This window comes from Diaphorina citri, unplaced genomic scaffold (genome assembly GCF_000475195.1).
Source record: "Diaphorina citri unplaced genomic scaffold, Diaci psyllid genome assembly version 1.1 scaffold134, whole genome shotgun sequence".
NCBI lineage: Eukaryota > Metazoa > Arthropoda > Insecta > Hemiptera > Psyllidae > Diaphorina > Diaphorina citri.
The window spans coordinates 30,844-52,731 of NW_007377571.1; the positions used below are offsets into that span (position 1 = coordinate 30,844).

The following is a 21,888-nucleotide window of genomic DNA, read 5'->3' on the forward strand; positions in this document are numbered from 1 at the left end:
TACTTGCTGTGTGTGGTCTCAAGGAATGTATTGTGTTTAGCTTTACATCAGGCATGTCACAAGCTACTGACAGTATCACTATCAATCCTCATTGTGAAACTAGCAACTACATCATCAAAGCTCTATGGATACCAGGACGTCAGAGTACATTAGCTATTGTGACAGCTCTCAATATCAAGATCTATCAGTTAGACAAAGACGTCGTTCATCCTTATTTGTACTTTGTCCTCCCCACTGGGAAAATCCGAGATGCAACATTTGTGTGTGAGGATAATGGAGCATGTGCTATCCTTATCATGTCATCCATAGGAGTGATCTATACTCAGAACTTACATGAGGTGATGCCTTACTCCTCTGAGAACTCTGCTGAACAACAGTTCTATGTGACTCAGACTATGAACACCCTGCTAGATGATATCGCAGATGACTTGGGTGCTATGAACTGTGGTGGTGTCTCCATCTATTTCTCTCACACACTTCGACTTCTGTTCTTCAGTTATTCAAACGGCAAGAGCTACCTGACTCCTATACCCCAGGGTCAACCTGTAGAGACTGCTGTGTCACAGCCGACCTTGCTTATCATTGGCTCATCAAGACTAGCTGGAACTCCTATTAGCAAAGGAATTTGGTTTTGGCTACAATTTTTTTACGAGTGGTTGCCCTTCGCACCCTTGCTATTTCTTTAGCAAGGGAAATTTCAGGCTGGTATCCCCTGTTTAGAGTGCCCTAGCCATTTTTTCTCAACATACATTACCAAAATCGTTCCAGTTTTTCTCTGGGCGATGTGTGGAACCTCGCCACCACCAAAGAAAGGAAGAAAGAAAGATGCTAAGTTTTAGGGTCTGGTTTTTGGACCCTTGGCTAAGACTTTTTATAAACCGGGAAAATGTGGTCAAATTCTAGGAGATCAATCTTTTTTTCGTCAGAAAAGAAGGGAGTTTTTAATTTTTTTTCTTCTATATAATATCTTTTCCAGGTCTCCGACATGGTGGCCAGTCAAGATCTCGACATGCTCTCCGACATAGTCACGCCCTCCATGAAGAACGAGCGCGAATCCCTGCTAGTCCTGCTTCGATTCCTGTCGGTCCTTATGATGCGGTCTAAGAACAAGAGTGGCAATGACACAGCCATGATGACGGCTACCAAGCTGTACAGACAGGGCTTCCTGAGTCTCAGCAAACATCAGCTGTCTGATCTACTGCGATACTGGAGAGAGTAAGTTAAATCTTATACCATAAAGAAGTACGAAGTACCTTTTTACTTTCCTTATTCTATAGGCAGGAAAGTACTGTAATCGTGTCAAGGAAAGTAATGTAATCAGGTGATTTTTTTCTCTCTCTCTCTTTTCAAAGAGGTTTGATGGAGGGAACTGTAATAGCGAAAGCCTTATCGTCCCGAAATCAAAGAGAGGATGACAGAATAAGAGAAAGCCAACCGTTCCTAGAACGAACCTCATCTGTTTAGGATAAAGTCCGCCCCGGACGAGAATCCAACCCGCAATGTAGCGCTTACAAGGCAGGCGCGCTACCGTCCAAGCTACTTAGGTTACATAATTTCTATAATGGTCGATCTTACCACTGAGAGTTTACACATTGTCATGAGTTTTGACGTCACCCATTTGATTTACATAGGCCCGTATTTCTTAAGCTCGACAATCAACTGAAAACTCTGTGTGTAAGATCGAGTATAAGAGGGAAATAAGGACCGACTTTGTTGGTCTGTCTAGTTAATAATAATAAGACTCTAAGTATTGGTTATGATTATTATCATGTACAAAATACAATAATTTCAAGCAAAGGGCGAAATTGTTGCCAGAGGCAATATCTACTGTCACGGGGAGGTGCCCCCATGTTGTTTGTTGAGCAGATGATTGAAGTGAACAAAGTCAACAAGAGCTCCTCTAATCTGTAAGTAGCCTTTCAATCTTCTTCTTCATCGCCTTTTCCAGTGTACAGACGGGATCGGCGTTTTTCGTCAGCCTCTTAATCAGCCCTAACTAGGGTGATAATTTTAGGGGCTTTTGTATTATATGTAGATAACTTGGATTTTTCTTTAATATCAACTTTGTCATTTCTCTTTCACAGGTCAGACTCGTCAGGCAAATTCAGTTCGGATAATGAATCCTCTGACTCTTCATCTGTGGAGAACTACGCCAAACCTTTGCCTCCAGATGAGGACCCTAATTCTGGTCTCATTGAGAAGCTGGTGGCTGACCAGGGGTTCCTGTCTGTGGTCACTAAGCTGTTCCAGCGAATGTTCCTTCTCTGCAGGTACTATTTCCCACTCCTGTGCCCGAGTGGTATATATTTTCGTATTCAGGTATACAATACCTTAGTTAGACTGTGAGAGTAAAGGTACTTTTCAGTTCTATCCCAGCAGATAAACAAGGTATACTCTATTCTATCCTATTCATTTGTTTGTTTTTCCCTCAGCTCTACGATATTGCACGACATTCAAGACACCGCGCCCTCGTATACAGACAACGATCTGCTGGCTCTACGTAACATAATCCCCGTAGCTACCAATCGTCACACGGCACGCTATTTGAACCAAGTGTCAGCCGAGTTTTACGCCAAATTGCCGGACACCGTGAAGAAAGTGATCGAAAAATGGTCATCCGTTGAAATCTACAAGCCACGGGAAGTGGTAAGTATTTATGTCTGCCTTGGTAGCTTAGCAGGCAAGCCCTGTTCCCACTTGCCGTTCGGAAAAAAAATCGTTGAATTTCATTGCCTACATGACATTCGGAAAAAAAAATCGGATGAAACTCACGACCAGTGGCAACAGACCTTTAGGACTCTCGTCTCATAAGCTGGAGGACGGAGGTTCAAATCCCAAGGAAGGTGTGGATTTAATGATTTGGGACTTTGGCCAGCTACAAGCCACGGGAAGTGGTAAGTATTTATGTCTGCCTTGGTAGCTTAGCAGGCAAGCCCTGTTCCCACTTGCCGTTCGGAAAAAAATCGTGTCGTGGGAACACTCTCATTCGAATTACATTGCCTACAAGGACATTTTGTGTCGTTCGAAAAAAAAAAAAAAATCGTGTCGTGTGTAGTGGGAACACTCTCATTTGAATTTCATTGCCTACAGGACATTCGGGGAAAAAAAAATCGGATGAAACTCGCGACCAGTGGCAACAGACCTTTAGGACTCTCGCCTCATAAGCTGGAGGACGGAGGTTCAAATCCCAAGGAAGGTGTGGATTTTATGATTTGTGAATTTGGCCATAAAAATAGTTCTATCTGAGGTTAGAGGGATTCGGTATTTATAGAAACCGTAGTCTGTTTTATAACAGGCTATCAATAAACTAGATGGTTTTCTTACTGTTTCTATCTATTACTAATTCATGATTCCTTTTATTTCAATTTTACAGAAGACCTACAAGCACATTGGCCAAGTGTTCGAAGACAACATCATGGCTCAGATTCAACTTCACATGTCACAAGTACCTCAGTTGGGCATCTGCTACAAGATAATTCCTTCGCTCAAGTCTTTACTTTATACGCTTATCACGTTCATTGGAGAGTTTGCTTTGTAAGTTTCGGACAGCTTTCCTTCTCCTTATATAGGATCTAAAAAGTAAACAAAATGAGTCTTTTGAAGGGAGAAATCTTACTAGGTACTCTACAGAACGGTAAATTTTTATTTTAGCTTGTTCTGTTCTACTTCTGGAATGGGACGCGTGAATCTTTCAAAATCCAAGCACCAACTAGCCCATATCCTATAATATAGTAGTATTATAATGATAACTGCTTTCACAGTACATATTTCATGTATACTTTGTTTTATTTTACAGGGCATGTCCTTCTGAAAGTCTGAAAAAATTTCTCAAAGAAGATATCATCAGTCTGTTTCTACCTCTGAGCTATGATGCATGCTCAGGACAGCTAGAGCAAGTGAGCAAGCTCTACATTGATCGAGTAGCTACCAATGTAACCAAGGAGGGACACCAGTATCACTCTCATTCTTTGTTTTATTTTACAGGGCATGTCCTTCTGAAAGTCTGAAAAAATTTCTCAAAGAAGATATCATCAGTCTGTTTCTACCTCTGAGCTATGATGCATGCTCAGGACAGCTAGAGCAAGTGAGCAAACTGTACATTGATAGAGTAGCTACCAATGTAACAAAGGAGGGACACCAGTATCATTCTCATCTGATATATGCTAAACATTTATACAGATTGATTGTGAACCATGCGTACGAGACTAAACCTGATGGTATGGGAGATACAACAGGTCATATAGATGAACAGATATTCCTCTACAGTCTGGACTGGTTCAGAAGTATGGTTCTAGTCAGTGAATCTTCCAAGCTGATGGCTTTAGAACGGTTCTTCCTCACGGAGCAGGACAAACACATCCTGTCCATTGCTTTCTCAATCAACAGCCCAACCCTAGCAAACAAACCTGCCTACACAAACCGCGTCATTCTCTTCTTGAATCAGATATTCTGTCTGGCTGAAGATATCCCCAATGAGCAAACAATGTACGAGCTTTGCTTCTCCATATGTCACTTGACACTGGACTCTGAGAACTGTGCCCCGTTCCTCAAACAAATCATGACTAACTTCCCATCAAAGAGTAAAGATGTGGACGAAGCAGCCAAGCAGTCCGCTCTAGGTGCGCAGACAACTCCCATTATAACACTGGGGATATCATCTAGTAACACTACAACCACTAGTTCTAATGAAGCGGATGACAAGAAGAATGAGAATGTTGAATCTACAACAGCTGTGGTTCCTACTGTATCAGACACTTCTATTCAGACCAGAATCATAGGAGAGGAATCGACTGAGAATGTAAAGTTCTTAAGAAACATGGTGCACTATATGATCAAGTATAAACTTCACAATGAGGCGTTATGTCTGCTTGAACATTTGATACCTCTCACTCATTTGACAAACAAAGATCCTCAAACTATTCAATTCCCAGAACTAATAAGTCTTCTGTCCAAGCTTGCAGACTTTGTGGATGGTCGAGGACATCAGTTATTGTTTGAAGCGGCCACCAAGTGGCTGCAATCTATCAAGGACTCACTTACTGCAGATCCAGGGTTCAAGTCCATCGCCCAAGGCAATGATGCAGAACTGAACTCTGTTATTCTGGACAACATAAGCTACTTATTGATATACATGTCAGAGTTCATTGTAGCCTTGTTCCCGAAAGGTTTGAACAAATCCCTAGCAGAGTGTGTGGGAGAGTCTGAGGCATTCCCTCCTCCCCTAGATCTGGATATTGAATGGAATGATGACGTAACACATGATGATGACGAGGATAGTGCTGGCGATGAGTCAGATGAAGATAGTCTAACAACATAAGCTACTTATTGATATACATGTCAGAGTTCATTGTAGCCTTGTTCCCGAAAGGTTTGAACAAATCCCTAGCAGAGTGTGTAGGGGAGTCTGAGGCATTCCCTCCTCCTCTAGATCTGGATATTGAATGGAATGATGACGTCACACATGATGATGACGAGGATAGTGCTGGCGATGAGTCAGATGAAGATAGTCTTTGTAATAAACTCTGTACGTACACGATAACACAGAAAGAATTCATGAACCAGCACTGGTATCATTGTCACACGTGTAAGATGATAGACGGGGTCGGTGTATGTTCTGTGTGCGCTCAGGTTTGCCATAAGAACCACGATATTACTTACTCCAAGTTTGGTAATTTCTTCTGTGATTGTGGTGCTAAAGAGAATGGACAGTGTTTAGCATTAACGAAGAGAAATCCTCAGGAAAGCTCGGCTGCCATGTCCTCTGCCTCTCTATCACATCAGGAAAGCTCCTCTATGCCCAGCTCCCTGAGACAAAGGTCCTCATTTGAACCTATCCTCAGTAACTCTTACCACTACATGTACGATGATAATTATTACGGCTACAATCAAATCAAAATCGAAAATCTGAGAGAAAAGCTGGGACCTGTTTCGCCCAATATCTTCAGGAAAGCTCGGCTGCCATGTCCTCTGCCTCTCTATCACATCAGGAAAGCTCCTCTATGCCCAGCTCCCTGAGACAAAGGTCCTCATTCGAACCTATCCTCAGTAACTCTTACCACTACATGTACGATGATAATTATTATGGCTACAATCAAATCAAAATCGAAAATCTAAGAGAAAAGCTGGGACCTGTTTCCCCCAATATCTTTGATAGAATATGGGAGATTTTGCCACCTATCTTGGAAGTGTTCAAGGAAATGACACCAGCACTGAAGGCAGGGATTGCGAAAACGTCACCAGTAGGTGTATTTGATAGAGTAAGTCATGGACTGTTCCAACTGCAGAACATGCAACACAAGTTTGTAGAGAATACAGATAACCTCATGGTCCCTGTGATGGGATCTCAAGAAGGAGCTTTTGAAAATGTTAGAATGAACTTGAACGGCGACCAAGGCCAAACAATACGTCAGCTTATCTCAAACAATTCCATCAGACGAACATGCATGTGTATTCTGTCATCACCTCAAAGTAAAAGACAACACTTGGTAGCTGTGTCTCACGAGAAAGGAAAGATAACTCTGCTACAACTTAGTGGTCTGCTAAAACAAATTGATTCTTCAAAGAGGAAACTGACTTTGATTAAGCTAGCATCTGTGTCTCTACCCATCACTATTCTGTCAGTGGAAGCAAATCCTTGTAATGAAGAGTTACTCGCTGTGTGCGGTCTCAAGGAATGTATTGTGTTTAGCTTTACATCAGGCATGTCACAAGCTACTGACAGCATCACCATCAATCCTCATTGCGAAACTAGCAACTACATCATCAAAGCTCTATGGATTCCAGGACGTCAGAGTACACTAGCTATTGTGACAGCTCTCAATATCAAGATCTATCAGTTGAGACCAGAATCATAGGAGAGGAATCGACTGAGAATGTAAAGTTCTTAAGAAACATGGTGCACTATATGATCAAGTATAAACTTCACAATGAGGCGTTATGTCTGCTTGAACATTTGATACCTCTCACTCATTTGACAAACAAAGATCCTCAAACTATTCAATTCCCAGAACTAATAAGTCTTCTGTCCAAGCTTGCAGACTTTGTGGATGGTCGAGGACATCAGTTATTGTTTGAAGCGGCCACCAAGTGGCTGCAATCTATCAAGGACTCACTTACTGCAGATCCAGGGTTCAAGTCCATCGCCCAAGGCAATGATGCAGAACTGAACTCTGTTATTCTGGACAACATAAGAAGAAGAAGTATCCGAATCTGAATCAGGGTTGGCTCACTATGATATTGACGCTGTGGAACCCATCAGTCTCCTAGGGCCTGACATGTCAGCTGGTAATGATGTGTCAGTGAATGTAGAAGCTCTCCTAGGAGCTGGTAACTTCCCTCCACTCATAGACATCCCGCCTGATGCAGATGATGAGGCTATGGTGGAACTTGCCATTGCTCTGAGCTTACAGGAAGTACAACAGGAATTACAGGAAGCGCAGCAAGCACGGGATGAGAGTCAGCAGAGGCGAAATGTTGTGCAGGCAGAGTTGCAGAGTATGAATGAGAGTTTGCAAGCTCTGTCTTCTCAAAGCTTGAACCGCTCTGGTGTCTCTAACTTGACTAATTCCCTACACAACTACAGTCACTATTCAGACACTACTGCATCACCAGGGGGATCTGATGATGATGAAGGCTCTACTGCTGCCACTGATGGAAGCACACTACGTACTTCGCCAGCTGAACAGGTAAGGGATTATTTATTTTATTTTAAATGAAAAACATTATTTAACCTAACGCGGGTATTGAATTATGTATCACAATTAGTATTGCGAGTGAAACCCACTATAGACTTATAGAGTCATTGCAGACATGGTTTTCCCATTGTTTCGTTTCTTCAACCCCAATTGAGGTACTCTGAGGACAGTGTCAATGATGAAACCTCTTTCTATGGTGTTTCAGGTGGGAAGCGCTGGTTCAGAGAGTGGTGGCATGGGAGATTTTGCCACCTATCTTGGAAGTGTTCAAGGAAATGACACCAGCACTGAAGGCAGGGATTGCGAAAACGTCACCAGTAGGTGTATTTGATAGAGTAAGTCATGGACTGTTCCAACTGCAGAACATGCAACACAAGTTTGTAGAGAATACAGATAACCTCATGGTCCCTGTGATGGGATCTCAAGAAGGAGCTTTTGAAAATGTTAGAATGAACTTGAACGGCGACCAAGGCCAAACAATACGTCAGCTTATCTCAAACAATTCCATCAGACGAACATGCATGTGTATTCTGTCATCACCTCAAAGTAAAAGACAACACTTGGTAGCTGTGTCTCACGAGAAAGGAAAGATAACTCTGCTACAACTTAGTGGTCTGCTAAAACAAATTGATTCTTCAAAGAGGAAACTGACTTTGATTAAGCTAGCATCTGTGTCTCTACCCATCACTATTCTGTCAGTGGAAGCAAATCCTTGTAATGAAGAGTTACTTGCTGTGTGTGGTCTCAAGGAATGTATTGTGTTTAGCTTTACATCAGGCATGTCACAAGCTACTGACAGTATCACTATCAATCCTCATTGTGAAACTAGCAACTACATCATCAAAGCTCTATGGATACCAGGACGTCAGAGTACATTAGCTATTGTGACAGCTCTCAATATCAAGATCTATCAGTTAGACAAAGACGTCGTTCATCCTTATTTGTACTTTGTCCTCCCCACTGGGAAAATCCGAGATGCAACATTTGTGTGTGAGGATAATGGAGCATGTGCTATCCTTATCATGTCATCCATAGGAGTGATCTATACTCAGAACTTACATGAGGTGATGCCTTACTCCTCTGAGAACTCTGCTGAACAACAGTTTTATGTGACCCAGACTATGAACACCCTGCTAGATGACATCGCAGATGACTTGGGTGCTATGAACTGTGGTGGTGTCTCCATCTATTTCTCTCACACACTTCGGCTTCTCTTCTTCAGTTATTCAAACGGCAAAAGCTATCTGGCTCCTATACCCCAGGGTCAACCTGTAGAGACTGCTGTGTCACAGCCGACCTTGCTTATCATAGGCTCATCAAGACTAGCTGGAACTCCTATTAGCAAAGGCAATGGACAGCCTCTGTACCAGTGGATGGAAGTTCCCAACCATCCAGGCCTCATATTTGCCATGATGCAATGTAACACACCTGTAGCTCTAACAATCAAACCTCACATCGTCAAAGTACAAGAGATCAAACTACATCCATTTGGAAGCAAATCTAAATTCCTCGATATGGTAGCTATCAATCATAACTATTTGCCATGATGCAATGTAACACACCTGTAGCTCTAACAATCAAACCTCACATCGTCAAAGTACAAGAGATCAAACTACATCCATTCGGAAGCAAATCTAAATTCCTCGATATGGTAGCTATCAATCATAATAATCGTACCACCCTCATCTTGCTTTGTGAAGATGGGAGTCTGAGAATCTACAATGACAATCCTGCAGAGACCAACTTCTGGTTAGGACCAGAACTCAAGGCCACCTCTAATCACACCATTCCTAAACCTTTAAAGAGGAAGAAGACAGCCAAGTCATCCAAACCCTCAGGTTCTTCTCCCATATTCCCCGAATCTACAATGACAATCCTGCAGAGACCAACTTCTGGTTAGGACCAGAACTCAAGGCCACCTCTAATCACACCATTCCTAAACCTTTGAAGAGGAAGAAGACAGCCAAGTCATCCAAACCCTCAGGTTCTTCTCCCATATTCCCTATTGATTTCTTTGAGCATTGTACTCTCCTCGGTGATGTTGAATTTAGTGGCAAGGATCTGCTGCAGCTGTATAACGCAGCCCAGGTGAAGACTCGCTTCAACACGACAGGTCTCTATGTTGTCATCAGCAAGGCTGTACCTCCCATTACTATCGAGATCAAGAATTCCGACAGTTCTATGGTGATTACTGGCGTGCGTGTATTACTAGGCGCCCATGATCCTACCAAGAGTCCTCGCTTCATAGAAGTGTATAATAGAACCATCACAGTAACTTCCCAACGTAACCGCTGGTACAATATTCCCCTCACACGGGAAGAGAGCTTACAATCCGACAAGTCTTTGACGTTGAAGTTTGGCTGCTCTGGTGATATTCATGGTATTCAAATCATAGACTCGATCACAGTGTACGGAAAATCCAAAGATCAGTTCGGCTGGCCTGACGAGGCAGAGGATGTGACTTCAATCAATGCAAACGCTATCGTTCCCACTGCTTCAAGTGATAGTAATTCTTTCCTCTTGAAAATGAACCGTGTGGAGAAAGTCATGGGAAATATCCTTCACATTATTGATGTCACGTTGAAACTAAAGAGTCAGATGAGTTCTGCGGAAGAGGAGAGTAGCAGTGTGTCTCAGTTGAAGAGTGTTATATCTGATCATGCCTCTGAGATCATGGTCATGCCAGTGTCCGCTAGTCTAGTGCTCAGAGCCAAATCTCTCCTAGCTTGTGTGCATACCTCCAGAGTCTCTTATTATAACTTTATTGATGAAATCATGCTCAAGTACGCTTACGAGAAGTTAAACACTTTCAACCTAGACGGAAGCATAGGTATTGACTCTGAAGAGTTCTTCAGAATCCTCCTAATGGTGCGAAGTATAGCAATTCATCGCATGCACCACCTCAGTCTGTACGGAAGTCACGTGACCCCAGGACGTTGGAATCAAGTAGGAACCAAAGGCTGTGTACTACAACTCCTTGATACCATGTGGTTCTTCCTCAAGGCGAGACCCAAGAATCCTGCCATCTCAAGTGTGGTGGTAAGGGGCCTCACCCATGTGGAATCAGTCATCCATGCTATGGTAGATGTCCTGCAGCAACTTCTCATGAGTGATAATGTAGAAGATGTAGTCAAAGTAGTGTCCACCGCGATACCATGTGGTTCTTCCTCAAGGCGAGACCCAAGAATCCTGCCATCTCAAGTGTGGTGGTAAGGGGCCTCACCCATGTGGAATCAGTAATCCATGCTATGGTAGATGTCCTGCAGCAACTTCTCATGAGTGATAATGTAGAAGATGTAGTCAAAGTAGTGTCCACTGCACCGTGAAAATAGACTCAAAGTTCACAACCAACACTCAAATAGTCAAACTGGTTGGCTCTCATACGATTAGTAAGATTAGTTTGAGAATTGCGGATCTCAAACGCACCAAGATGGTGAAAACAATCAATATTTACTACAATAACAAAAGTGTACAGGCTGTGATTGAACTGAAGAATCGTACAACGACATGGAACAAAGCCAAGAGAGTCACTCTGGAAAGTGGACAAACAGAAGTGAAGATAGAATTCCCGCTGCCAATAGTAGCGTGTAACCTGATGATAGAATACCACGAGTTCTATGAGAACATGCAAGCCAACTCTGAGAATCTACAGTGTCCACGGTGCTCTGCTACTGTCCCTGCTAACCCAGGTGTATGCAGCAACTGTGGAGAGAATGCTTTCCAATGTCACAAGTGTCGCGCTATCAACTATGATGAGAAAGATCCGTTCCTATGTCATGCATGTGGATTCTGTAAGTACGCCAAGTTTGACTATGTGATAACTGCAAGACCTTGCTGTACTGTAGACGCCATAACCAATGATGAGGAGAGAGCGAAAGCTATCACTACCATTAATAGTCAACTAGACAAAGCCAACCTGTGCTACAGACAGCTCACTAATCTGAAGCCAGCCCTGGTATCTCTGCTAACCAGAGTGGAAGATAGAGTGTATAGTACTCCCCCTGAGGATATTAATCAGATCAACTCAGTGACAGCATCAGTAGTAGCAGCTGCAGCAGCGGCTGGGAATACACAATCCCATATTATCAATGTTACCTCAGTGAACAAAGTGATCCAAGTATTAGCACATCGCTACTCGGTAGACTGCAAGAATGCTTTTGAAGAGTTGAGTAGAACCTTACAGCAAGTGTTGGCTTCACGTAAAGAACTACTCAAGTATGATAAGCTCACTGTGGGTAAAGGAAACACGTCAGAGGTTCTGGATATCTTCTACAATGTCCCTCAACTAACAGGACAATGCTATGCGTGTTGCTTTGCCGTGTCTGAACATTGTCTCACACTAATCCGAGCTTTAACCAACATCAGACTGGCTAGGAAATACATGCGAGATCTCAATGTAGTACAGGAACTCATGGATCATAGTCTAGGATTGTGAACTCGTAGCCCTCCTGGATGATGACAATGGCATGGAACTTCTAGTCAACAATAAGATCATCAGTCTGGATTTGCCTGTCACACAGGTAAGACGAGTTCTCAGTACTTCAATGGTAATTTAAGAAAATAGGGAGAGTGAGGGAAACTTGAGCCCATTTCCGTTCTTACCCTCACGCCATTCAACCTTGGATACAAAATCAATCTACATATTTGCTGTCAAGTTAATACTTAACTTAGTCGTTACAAACGTAATTTAAGTAGGTATGCTTTTTCCTGTTTTTCTTTATACATACCTATTAGTGCTAGGTCGTTGGTTCGATTTCGACGCTAGACGAACTTCATCCTAAACAGATAATGTTCGTTTCGGAACTCCTATTCTGTCCTTCGAGTTTGGGACGCCTCCTTGTGTTCTTCTTCCTTGAACTTTATAGTTAGACTTCATAAAGTGATACTTATGTTTTTTTTTTCTCTCTCGATCAGGTGTACCGTAAAGTATGGGCTGGAGATGGTGGTGACGGTGATGTGATGAGGATCGTATACAGAATGCGAGGTCCATTTTGATGTTGCATGATTTTATAGCGATTTTGATGAGCTTTGATTCTAAAGGTAGAGACATACTACCATCACGTCACTTGAGCTCAGGGGGAGTCAGAAAGATGTAGTTCAAAGTTTTCCCATAGTATTATAGTTCATCTCGTTCAGGACAGCCACACTATCACGTCACGTGAGCTCACATTTCTATGTTTCTTCCAGGAAAAAGACAAGGACGCTTTGAACAAGGAGAAAGCGAGCGCCAGCAATATCAAGGAGAAAGAGGGCACTGTTCAAATTACCGTGGTGTCTGCTCCCACCCCCTCCCCTTCTCCTTCTACATCTACCCCTCCTGCCCCTCCCAGTAAGGAGGGAGCGGAATCCGATGTCAATCTCTCTGTGGAACTTGTCAAACAAATCCACAAGGTATTTTTTTTTTTCTAGCGACTATACTCGTTTCGGCTCTTTGCTTAGAACTTGGTGCGCAGTTGTGCACTCAACCTTGAGAAAATTCGAGCTTCTTTCCAATAAGAGCAACCAGTGGCTGCAATACCAGTGTAAAAAAAATATAATCATTTTGTCTCAGCAATCCAACTAAGATCTTTTATGGCCCTTGAGGTTATGATGGAATAATTATTATTTAAAACCTTTGTCCCAGCAATGTAATTAGATCTTTGGGGCTTGTTCAATTAGCTATGGTGGATTAATTATTTTCTTTCGTATTTCAGGTGATAGGTATTGAAGTATTGTGGGCGTTTATCAAAACTTTCCTTCTGGAGTCAAACAACGTGTCTATTCGATGGCAGTGTCATTCTCTCGCTATAGCGCTCTACCAGTAAGTAAACACAATAATAGACTCTTTAGTGGAAGGTAACCACTAGTAATAATGGACTCTTGAGTGGAAGATAACCACTAGGTGAGTTGTTTACCGCCGTTGGAGGTTAACCACCTAATCTTTAGAGCCCGTTCCCACTGGTCGTGAGTTTCATCCGATTTTTCCCGAATGTCCTGTAGGCAATGTAATTTAAATTAGTGTTCCCACTACACACGACACGATTTTTATCTGAACAAGTAGGAGCGGTCTCTTAGAGCTCCATTATTACGTGATCGAATTTTCAAATAAATAAAATTCCATACCTCAGCTGGGATTGAACCCACACCCTTCTATTTACCAGGCGTGTGTCTTGACCACTACACCACCGAGGCAGGTAGAGGACCTATTTGTTTCGGAATTTCGAATTTAATGGCCCATTTCAATCAATTTACAATCGTTCCAAACCGATTTAAAACCGATCAAATGGCCCTTAAAGATATTATTTTCCGAAACTTATATCTTATGTTTGTTCTCTCCCCCCAGAAACTGTGATACAATAGACCAGGAGAATATGTTGGATCTTCTCTGGTCACTCTGGCCTAGTCTACACGCTTATGGACGTAAAGCAGCTCAGTTCACCGATATCCTGTCCTACTTCACCATGCAATACATCCGGAATGAGGATAATGATCCTGCCAGGGTAAGCCAAACTCGCTATATCTCCAGAACCTAGGTCTAGGAAACCTTCCTTGATTATGTCGTGTTTGAGCATCACCGTCATTTCAATAGTTCGGCGTTTGTTTTTCTTAGACTATTATGTTAGTTGTTATCGTCGTATACTAATAATAAGTTTTGGTTTCGTTTGATTTCAGAGTCTCGAGTTTGTTACCAACGCAGTGGAAAGCTTGAGAAAACAAAACCAACTGCTTGCTAATCATCCGAACAATTACATTTATAGTCAACTCTCCAGATTCATGGAGCTAGAAGGATTTTATCTGGAAACTAACCCATGTCCTGTGTGCAATAATCCTGAGATATCTTTCACCAATATCAAACTATCGGCCGTGAAAATAGACTCAAAGTTCACAACCAACACTCAAATAGTCAAACTGGTTGGCTCTCATACGATTAGTAAGATTAGTTTGAGAATCGCGGATCTCAAGCGCACCAAGATGGTGAAAACAATCAATATTTACTACAATAACAAAAGTGTACAGGCTGTGATTGAACTGAAGAATCGTACAACGACATGGAACAAAGCCAAGAGAGTCACTCTGGAAAGTGGACAAACAGAAGTGAAGATAGAATTCCCGCTGCCAATAGTAGCGTGTAACCTGATGATAGAATACCACGAGTTCTATGAGAACATGCAAGCCAACTCTGAGAATCTACAGTGTCCACGGTGCTCTGCTACTGTCCCTGCTAACCCAGGTGTATGCAGCAACTGTGGAGAGAATGCTTTCCAGTGTCACAAGTGTCGCGCTATCAACTATGATGAGAAAGATCCGTTCCTATGTCATGCGAGTGGTGGCAGTGGTGCAGACAGCATCACAGGAGAGCAGAACGTATCAGGACGTAGTTCAGCGTATGGGGACACTCCTCAGGATCAGAACTCTCAGGCACCAAAAGGCGAAGGACGTGGGGAAGGAGCTTCAACTTCTGCCGCTGCCTTGGTCACTACAGGTAAAGTTACAATCTTTTTTCGGCTTTATGTGACAGGGTTCTCCTACTCTTTACCCTAAGGTGTTCTCTTGGGCCCTAAATTGGCCGAAAGTCAATCGTGATTACCAAAATCAATACATTTCTTCTTTTTTTTTTCGTTTCGATCATCTAGGGACCACGATATTCTTAACTCCTCTCATTCTTCCTCCTTTGCCAATACAACTTCATTCTGCAAGAATGGTCGGCCTTTCTTTCTTCAGGCCAAAATCAATACATAGTAATAATAATAATAATAAAAAAGGGATTCAGATTCCAAAAATGATCCAAAGGTATAAGATTTTCGTCTTTTGTGTGTAAAATGACTTTCCTGTATCATCCGGGCAGTTTTAAGATCATAATTATATACTTATACCGGTCGTTTATTTAATAACGTATTCCTTTTATACCTTAATTATTAGAATAGAATATACCCTGTTTATACTGCCAGAATGAGACTGAAAAGTCCCTTTACTCCCGCGGTCTAAACAAAATCTTATTGTTGTTGTTTTTCCACAGACGTCGACATTGACAACGAACCTGAAAACGAAACCATCGTAAAGAAACTTCACACTTGGCGTATCGCTATCCTGAACAAGTTTCTGGACCTGATACCCAAACTGAAGGACTACTCGGGAGTGCAAGTCATACCATTCCTCCAGGTGGTTCTTATGCTGGCTTCGGATTTGGACTGTGAGGATGCCCAGGATAAGGCTGTTCTGGAGGAGTTTATTACGCGATGTATCACAGAGGTATGTTTTCTTTCGTAACATTTTGGTCTTCTTCACCTTTTCCTGTCGTTTTTTTCGTCACGACTTCTTCAATCGTGTTTTTCGTCAGCCTTTCAGTCAGCCCTAAAGTAATTGCTTTGGGCTGACATTTGGTTTTGGCTACAATTTTTTTACGAGTGGTTGCCCTTCGCACCCTTGCTATTTCTTTAGCAAGGGAAATTTCAGGCTGGTATCCCCTGTTTAGAGTGCCCTAGCCATTTTTTCTCAACATACATTACCAAAATCGTTCCAGTTTTTCTCTGGGCGATGTGTGGAACCTCGCCACCACCAAAGAAAGGAAGAAAGAAAGATGCTAAGTTTTAGGGTCTGGTTTTTGGACCCTTGGCTAAGACTTTTTATAAACCGGGAAAATGTGGTCAAATTCTAGGAGATCAATCTTTTTTTCGTCAGAAAAGAAGGGAGTTTTTAATTTTTTTTCTTCTATATAATATCTTTTCCAGGTCTCCGACATGGTGGCCAGTCAAGATCTCGACATGCTCTCCGACATAGTCACGCCCTCCATGAAGAACGAGCGCGAATCCCTGCTAGTCCTGCTTCGATTCCTGTCGGTCCTTATGATGCGGTCTAAGAACAAGAGTGGCAATGACACAGCCATGATGACGGCTACCAAGCTGTACAGACAGGGCTTCCTGAGTCTCAGCAAACATCAGCTGTCTGATCTACTGCGATACTGGAGAGAGTAAGTTAAATCTTGTACCATAAAGAAGTACGAAGTACCTTTTTACTTTCCTTATTCTATAGGCAGGAAGGTACTGTAATCGTGTCAAGGAAAGTAATGTAATCAGGTGATTTTTTTCTCTCTCTCTCTCTCTCTTCAAAGAGGTTTGATGGAGGGAACTGCAATAGCGAAAGCCTTATCGTCCCGAAATCAAAGAGAGGATGACAGAATAAGAGAAAGCCAACCGTTCCTAGAACGAACCTCATCTGTTTAGGATAAAGTCCGCCCCGGGCGAGAATCCAACCCGCAATGTAGCGCTTACAAGGCAGGCGCGCTACCGTCCAAGCTACCTACCTAGGTTACATAATTTCTATAATGGTCGATCTTCTGAGAGTTTACACATTGTGAAGAGTTTTGACGTCACCCATTTGATTTACATAGGCTAGTATTTCTTAAGCTCGACAATCAACTGAAAACTCTGTGGTAAGATCGAGTATAAGAGGGAAATAAGGACCGACTTTGTTCGTCTGTCTAGTTAATAATAATAAGACGAATAATAATAAGATGGTTATGATTATCATCATGTACAAAATGCAATAATTTCAAGCAAAGGGCAAAATTGTTGCCAGAGGCAATATCTACCACTCAACCCTGGTTAATGTAATCCTTTGTTTCTGCCCTCCCTCAGGAAAGAAAGCGAAGAGAAGGACACCCCGGTCAAGAACGTTCTACTTCAGATCTTAGCTCACTGTATTTATTATGGTATAATGTAGTTATGCCGTCGAATGCACCAGGGCAAGGATAGGTATATCCTGTCACTACCACTCAACCCTGGTTAATGTAATCCTTTGTTTCTGCCCTCCCTCAGGAAAGAAAGCGAAGAGAAAGACACCCCGGTCAAGAACGTTCTTAAACCGCGTTCCATGCAGCCTCTGCCCGATTTCACTCCGTTCTTCTTGAAATCCTACGTCAAGAATCACACCAACGATATTTTCGAGAGCTATCCCGATTTGCTGACTGAAATTCTAGTCCGACTTACCTATCAGATCTTGAAACATACCAACGCTCACAATGCACTGGATAGTTCCAAGGTAAAGATCTGCTTTCTTTTTCTATAGAGTCTTCCCTTAAGGTCGAGTTTTACCACCGTGGATTGTCTCAGAATTGAGTTCAATCCGAAGATGGCCTGGGTATTAAGTATAGGGAAATCCTCGTTTCTCTCGGGTTGGTAAAAAATCTTAAAAAAATTAAAATAATAATATTAATAAAATAAAGCATTAGGTTCACCAAGAATCTTGAACCACTGGATAGTTCCAAGGTAAAGATCTGCTTTCTTTTTCTATAGAGTCTTCCCTTAAGGTCGAGTTTTACCACCGTGGATTGTCTCAGGATTGAGTTCAATCCGAAGATGGCCTGGGTATTAAGTATAGGGAAATCCTCGTTTCTCTCGGGTTGGTAAAAAATCTTGAAAAAATTAAAATAATAATATTAATAAAATAAAGCATTAGGTTCACCAAGAAAATAGGCAATGTTTTTTTTCTCCTTACTGTGATCTTGAATCAGCTGTTCAGTAGCATACACCAAAAATGGAAGAGAGTCTATTACCCCGTTTAAATTCAAATTACTTCTGACTGACTGAGTGACTGACTGATGATCATAGTCTGAAGCATGGAACCTCTGAGAATCAGTTTGATGTGAAGCAGATTATATGCTATCTAGTATGTGATGATCCGGTGGCTACCAGTGAGCTATGTGACAATATCACCCAGCAAGTACTTCTCACTATAAAACTCAAGCTAAATACGCCGCTACGTAATGAACTGGCTGTGCTGTCAGCTCTGAAAGACTGGAATGAAGAATGTTCCGAGATCAAAGTCCGTTGTGTACTTATGTTGTTCTTCGTGTTACTCAATGAGGAACCAGAGTCACTCATTAGCATTGAGCATTATCTACAGAATGTACTTGATATCATACACAACCTCGTGTACCCTGATGTCAACTATCCCAACAGATCAACACATGAGGTATTGGGTAGCAAAGGTTCTCCCAAGGGAATGCTACAAGTAGGAACTGCATGTGAAATAGATTTCGTACGATGGTTACAGAATGATCCTGACTATCACTATCAGTCCTGGGTGAAGCGATGTCCTTACAAAGTGATGCTCCCTCTGCCCTCTACCCCGTCTGAAGTGCATGTCCTGTACATACAGGAGAAATATTGGCGCTTGTGGAGAAAACGAATCATAGAACGGAAAAATCCTTTCTGTTCTCAACTAGCGTTCAAATTCCCAGACCCGAACTGGCTCAAACAACTCCTGTTCAATCCTCATTCCCCTCAGCTACGAGAAACTGCTTGCAGTCTGGTCAAGATCTTCTGTATGGCGACAGACAAGAAAAAAGACATCCTGGATATGTTGATAGGATTCCTGGATGAGTTGACTGAGCTAGGGGATTCTGCTATCGAGTATCTGGTTCTCATGGAATACTTTGTGGTGTCTCACTGGAGAATCTACATGGCTGTCAAAGGCGTTCTTACCAAACTAGCCGACCTGTTCACATATGAAGTCGAAATCTTACACGGATTAGAAGAGACCACTTTGTACTTTGACCTCACGCAAGGTTTGGTTCTACATCGTCTCACAGAGATTGTAGCTTGTTTCCTAGAGGAGGAAAGCGTGAAGAACAAATTCAAAGGTCGTCTTGTAGCTGCAGTACTGAATGGGTATCTATCTCTCAGACGACTTGTAGTACAGAGGACAAACCATGTTGATAAGGCTCAGGAGAAACTATTGGAACTTCTGGAGGAGATGACATCAGGGACTGAAGAGGAGACCAAATCCTTCATGTCTATATGTATCGAGACAGTAAGGAATTGTTCTACCAATGATATCAGGACGCCTGTGTTTGTGTTCGAGAGGCTTTGCTCCATCATTCATCCTGAAGATAGCGAGGTGGGAGAATTCCTCATGACTCTCGAGAAAGATTCACAACAAGAAGATTTTCTACAGGTAAGCCATCATGATTATTCTTCTATCTCTAATGTGTTCTTTCCTTGAAATATATGAGCTCAATATAAGGGATAAGTTCTTTTGAATTTCGTTTTATTACGTCCATTACTAAAAAAAAAAAGTAACAATAATATTGTGTAGTCATTCATGACTTTTATAATTTTTTTCCCGTCACAAAGAGCGAATGTTCTCAAACCCATTTAAGCGTCGATCTTAGCTTAATTCCACACACAAAGAGCCCACTCTGAGACCTAGGTGTAGGGGCAACTGCCTCTAAGGATTGGTTAAGCTTATACGAATCTATGAAGAGCCAATCTTAAACGTTAATTTCTTTACAGGGCCGAATGTTGGGCAACCCATACAAGAGCACGGAGCCTGGTTTGGGGCCTCTGATGAGAGATATCAAAAACAAGATCTGCCAGGATTGTGATGTTAAATCTGGTTTCTATCAAATGATAAACTATACTAAATAAGAAGAAAAATGGGTCTTCACTTGACTGAAATAAGTGTTAAATCTGGTTTCTATCAAATGATAAACTATACTAAATAAGAAGAAAAATGGGTCTTCACTTGACTGAAATAAGTGTTAAATCTGGTTTCTATCAAATGATAAACGTTAAACTTAACCTTGTTCTCTTTCTGTCCAGGTTACCGCTCAAGCGTCGTCTCTCATGCAACAACTAGAAGACCTAGGCGAAGAAACGGGCCTGGTGTGCGTCATTTGTCGCGAAGGCTACAAGTATCAGCCCAACAAGGTTCTCGGCATCTATACGTTCACCAAGCGATGTAATGTGGAGGAATACGAATCAAAAACTCGCAAGACTGTAGGCTATTCGACCGTGACTCACTTCAATGTGGTACACACGGACTGTCATATGGCCGCTGTGAGGTAAGTGGGTGTACCCCAAAGTTTGCTTTCGGTAGCATGTTCCACGAAAGTTAAGAATAAAAAAAGTTACAAATGTGAAAGTGATAATAATTACTTGCTTTTTTATATGATGGCTGCCCTACACTAATGATTTTCATTTTCCGACTCGAAATAAAATTGAAAAAAAGGAGCAGAACTACGTTCCTTTATAATCTATTGTTTTTTTTTTTTTTTTTTTTTTTTTTTTTTTTTTTTTAGGGAGGAGATAGCGTTTCTTTTTTATTTTTTTGTTTTTTTTTTTTTTTTTTTTTTTTTTTTTTTTTTTTACACAATAGGGCTGCCTGGAAGGGACCGATAAGAACCGCCGACCCAGTAGGAAAAGGTTAGGAAGAAGAAGGCTATACCAATGTTTTTAGGCCTGGCAGCCTTATGGGATTGACTATTCATCTAGCTCTGAATAACAGTTGTCTGGTTTTTATGTGAAGATCATCGCCAATTGTATTGTTGTAATAGTCATTTGTTTTTCAAACTGTATTATTTAATATGTGTTTGTAAAATTATTATTACAAACAAATAAAGAATCATTACAAAAATTATTGAACTTGTTTTCTTCCCCGACAGATTGGCCAGAACTCGGGAAGAGTGGGAGTCTGCCGCCCTTCAGAATGCCAACACCAAATGTAATGGAATTCTGCCGCTGTGGGGACCCCAAGTACCTGAGTCTCTGTTTGCGAGCTCTCTGGCTCGACACAAGGATTGTGAACTCGTAGCCCTCCTGGATGATGACAATGGCATGGAACTTCTAGTCAACAATAAGATCATCAGTCTGGATTTGCCTGTGACACAGGTAAGACGAGTTCTCAGTACTTCAATGGCAATTTGAGAAAATAGTTGTTGTTGTTTTCAAATGCTCGGAGTTGACTATTAGGTCATTTTCCCTCGTGCATCCCAATACTTTGCTACCAAGTTGTCGTTGTTTGAAAGGCCAGGACATATTAATAAATGTTCTGCGTTCATAATAATTGCTTGCAGATTACATTCTTATCCGGAGGTAAAATAGTAAAATAATTTGAGAAAATAGGGAGAGTGAGGGAAACTTGAGCCCATTTCCGTTCTTACCCCCACGCCATTCAACCTTGGATACAAAATCAATCTACATATTTGCTGTCAAGTTAAAACTTAACTTAGTCGTTACAAACGTAATTTAAGTATGTTTTTTCCTGTTTTTCTTTACACATACCTATTAGTGCTAGGTCGTTGGTTCGATTACGACGCTAGACGAACTTCATCCTAAACAGATAATGTTCGTTTCGGAACTCCTATTCTGTCCTTTCTTCGAGTTTGGGACGCCTCCTTGTGTTCTTCTTCCTTGAACTTTATAGTTAGACTTCA

The 21,888-nt window shown here is 41.8% G+C and overlaps 1 protein-coding gene and 1 long non-coding RNA gene across 2 annotated transcripts in view; both read left to right on the plus strand.

Annotated features, from left to right (window-relative positions):
* LOC103525056 (E3 ubiquitin-protein ligase UBR4) overlaps positions 1 to 21,888 on the plus strand; it is a 44,647-nt gene that overhangs the window by 16,922 nt on the left and 5,837 nt on the right. The window contains 25 exon segments of the mRNA XM_026820258.1: positions 2,085 to 2,270; positions 2,433 to 2,646; positions 3,374 to 3,534; positions 3,797 to 3,959; positions 3,992 to 5,308; positions 5,311 to 5,739; positions 5,946 to 6,792; positions 6,837 to 7,148; positions 7,195 to 7,685; positions 7,900 to 7,935; positions 7,937 to 9,176; positions 9,311 to 9,532; positions 9,679 to 10,903; positions 11,085 to 12,125; positions 12,609 to 12,645; positions 12,882 to 13,085; positions 13,388 to 13,494; positions 14,017 to 14,173; positions 14,346 to 15,156; positions 15,691 to 15,923; positions 16,403 to 16,641; positions 17,489 to 17,711; positions 18,267 to 19,628; positions 19,967 to 20,050; positions 21,251 to 21,343. Coding sequence (XP_026676059.1) covers positions 2,085 to 2,270; positions 2,433 to 2,646; positions 3,374 to 3,534; positions 3,797 to 3,959; positions 3,992 to 5,308; positions 5,311 to 5,739; positions 5,946 to 6,792; positions 6,837 to 7,148; positions 7,195 to 7,685; positions 7,900 to 7,935; positions 7,937 to 9,176; positions 9,311 to 9,532; positions 9,679 to 10,903; positions 11,085 to 12,125; positions 12,609 to 12,645; positions 12,882 to 13,085; positions 13,388 to 13,494; positions 14,017 to 14,173; positions 14,346 to 15,156; positions 15,691 to 15,923; positions 16,403 to 16,641; positions 17,489 to 17,711; positions 18,267 to 19,628; positions 19,967 to 20,050; positions 21,251 to 21,343 — 11,434 coding nt within the window.
* LOC113465609 lies at positions 12,109 to 12,659 on the plus strand. Its single transcript, XR_003390263.1, has 2 exons — positions 12,109 to 12,214; positions 12,609 to 12,659. It is a non-coding gene; the product is annotated as an uncharacterized LOC113465609 (long non-coding RNA).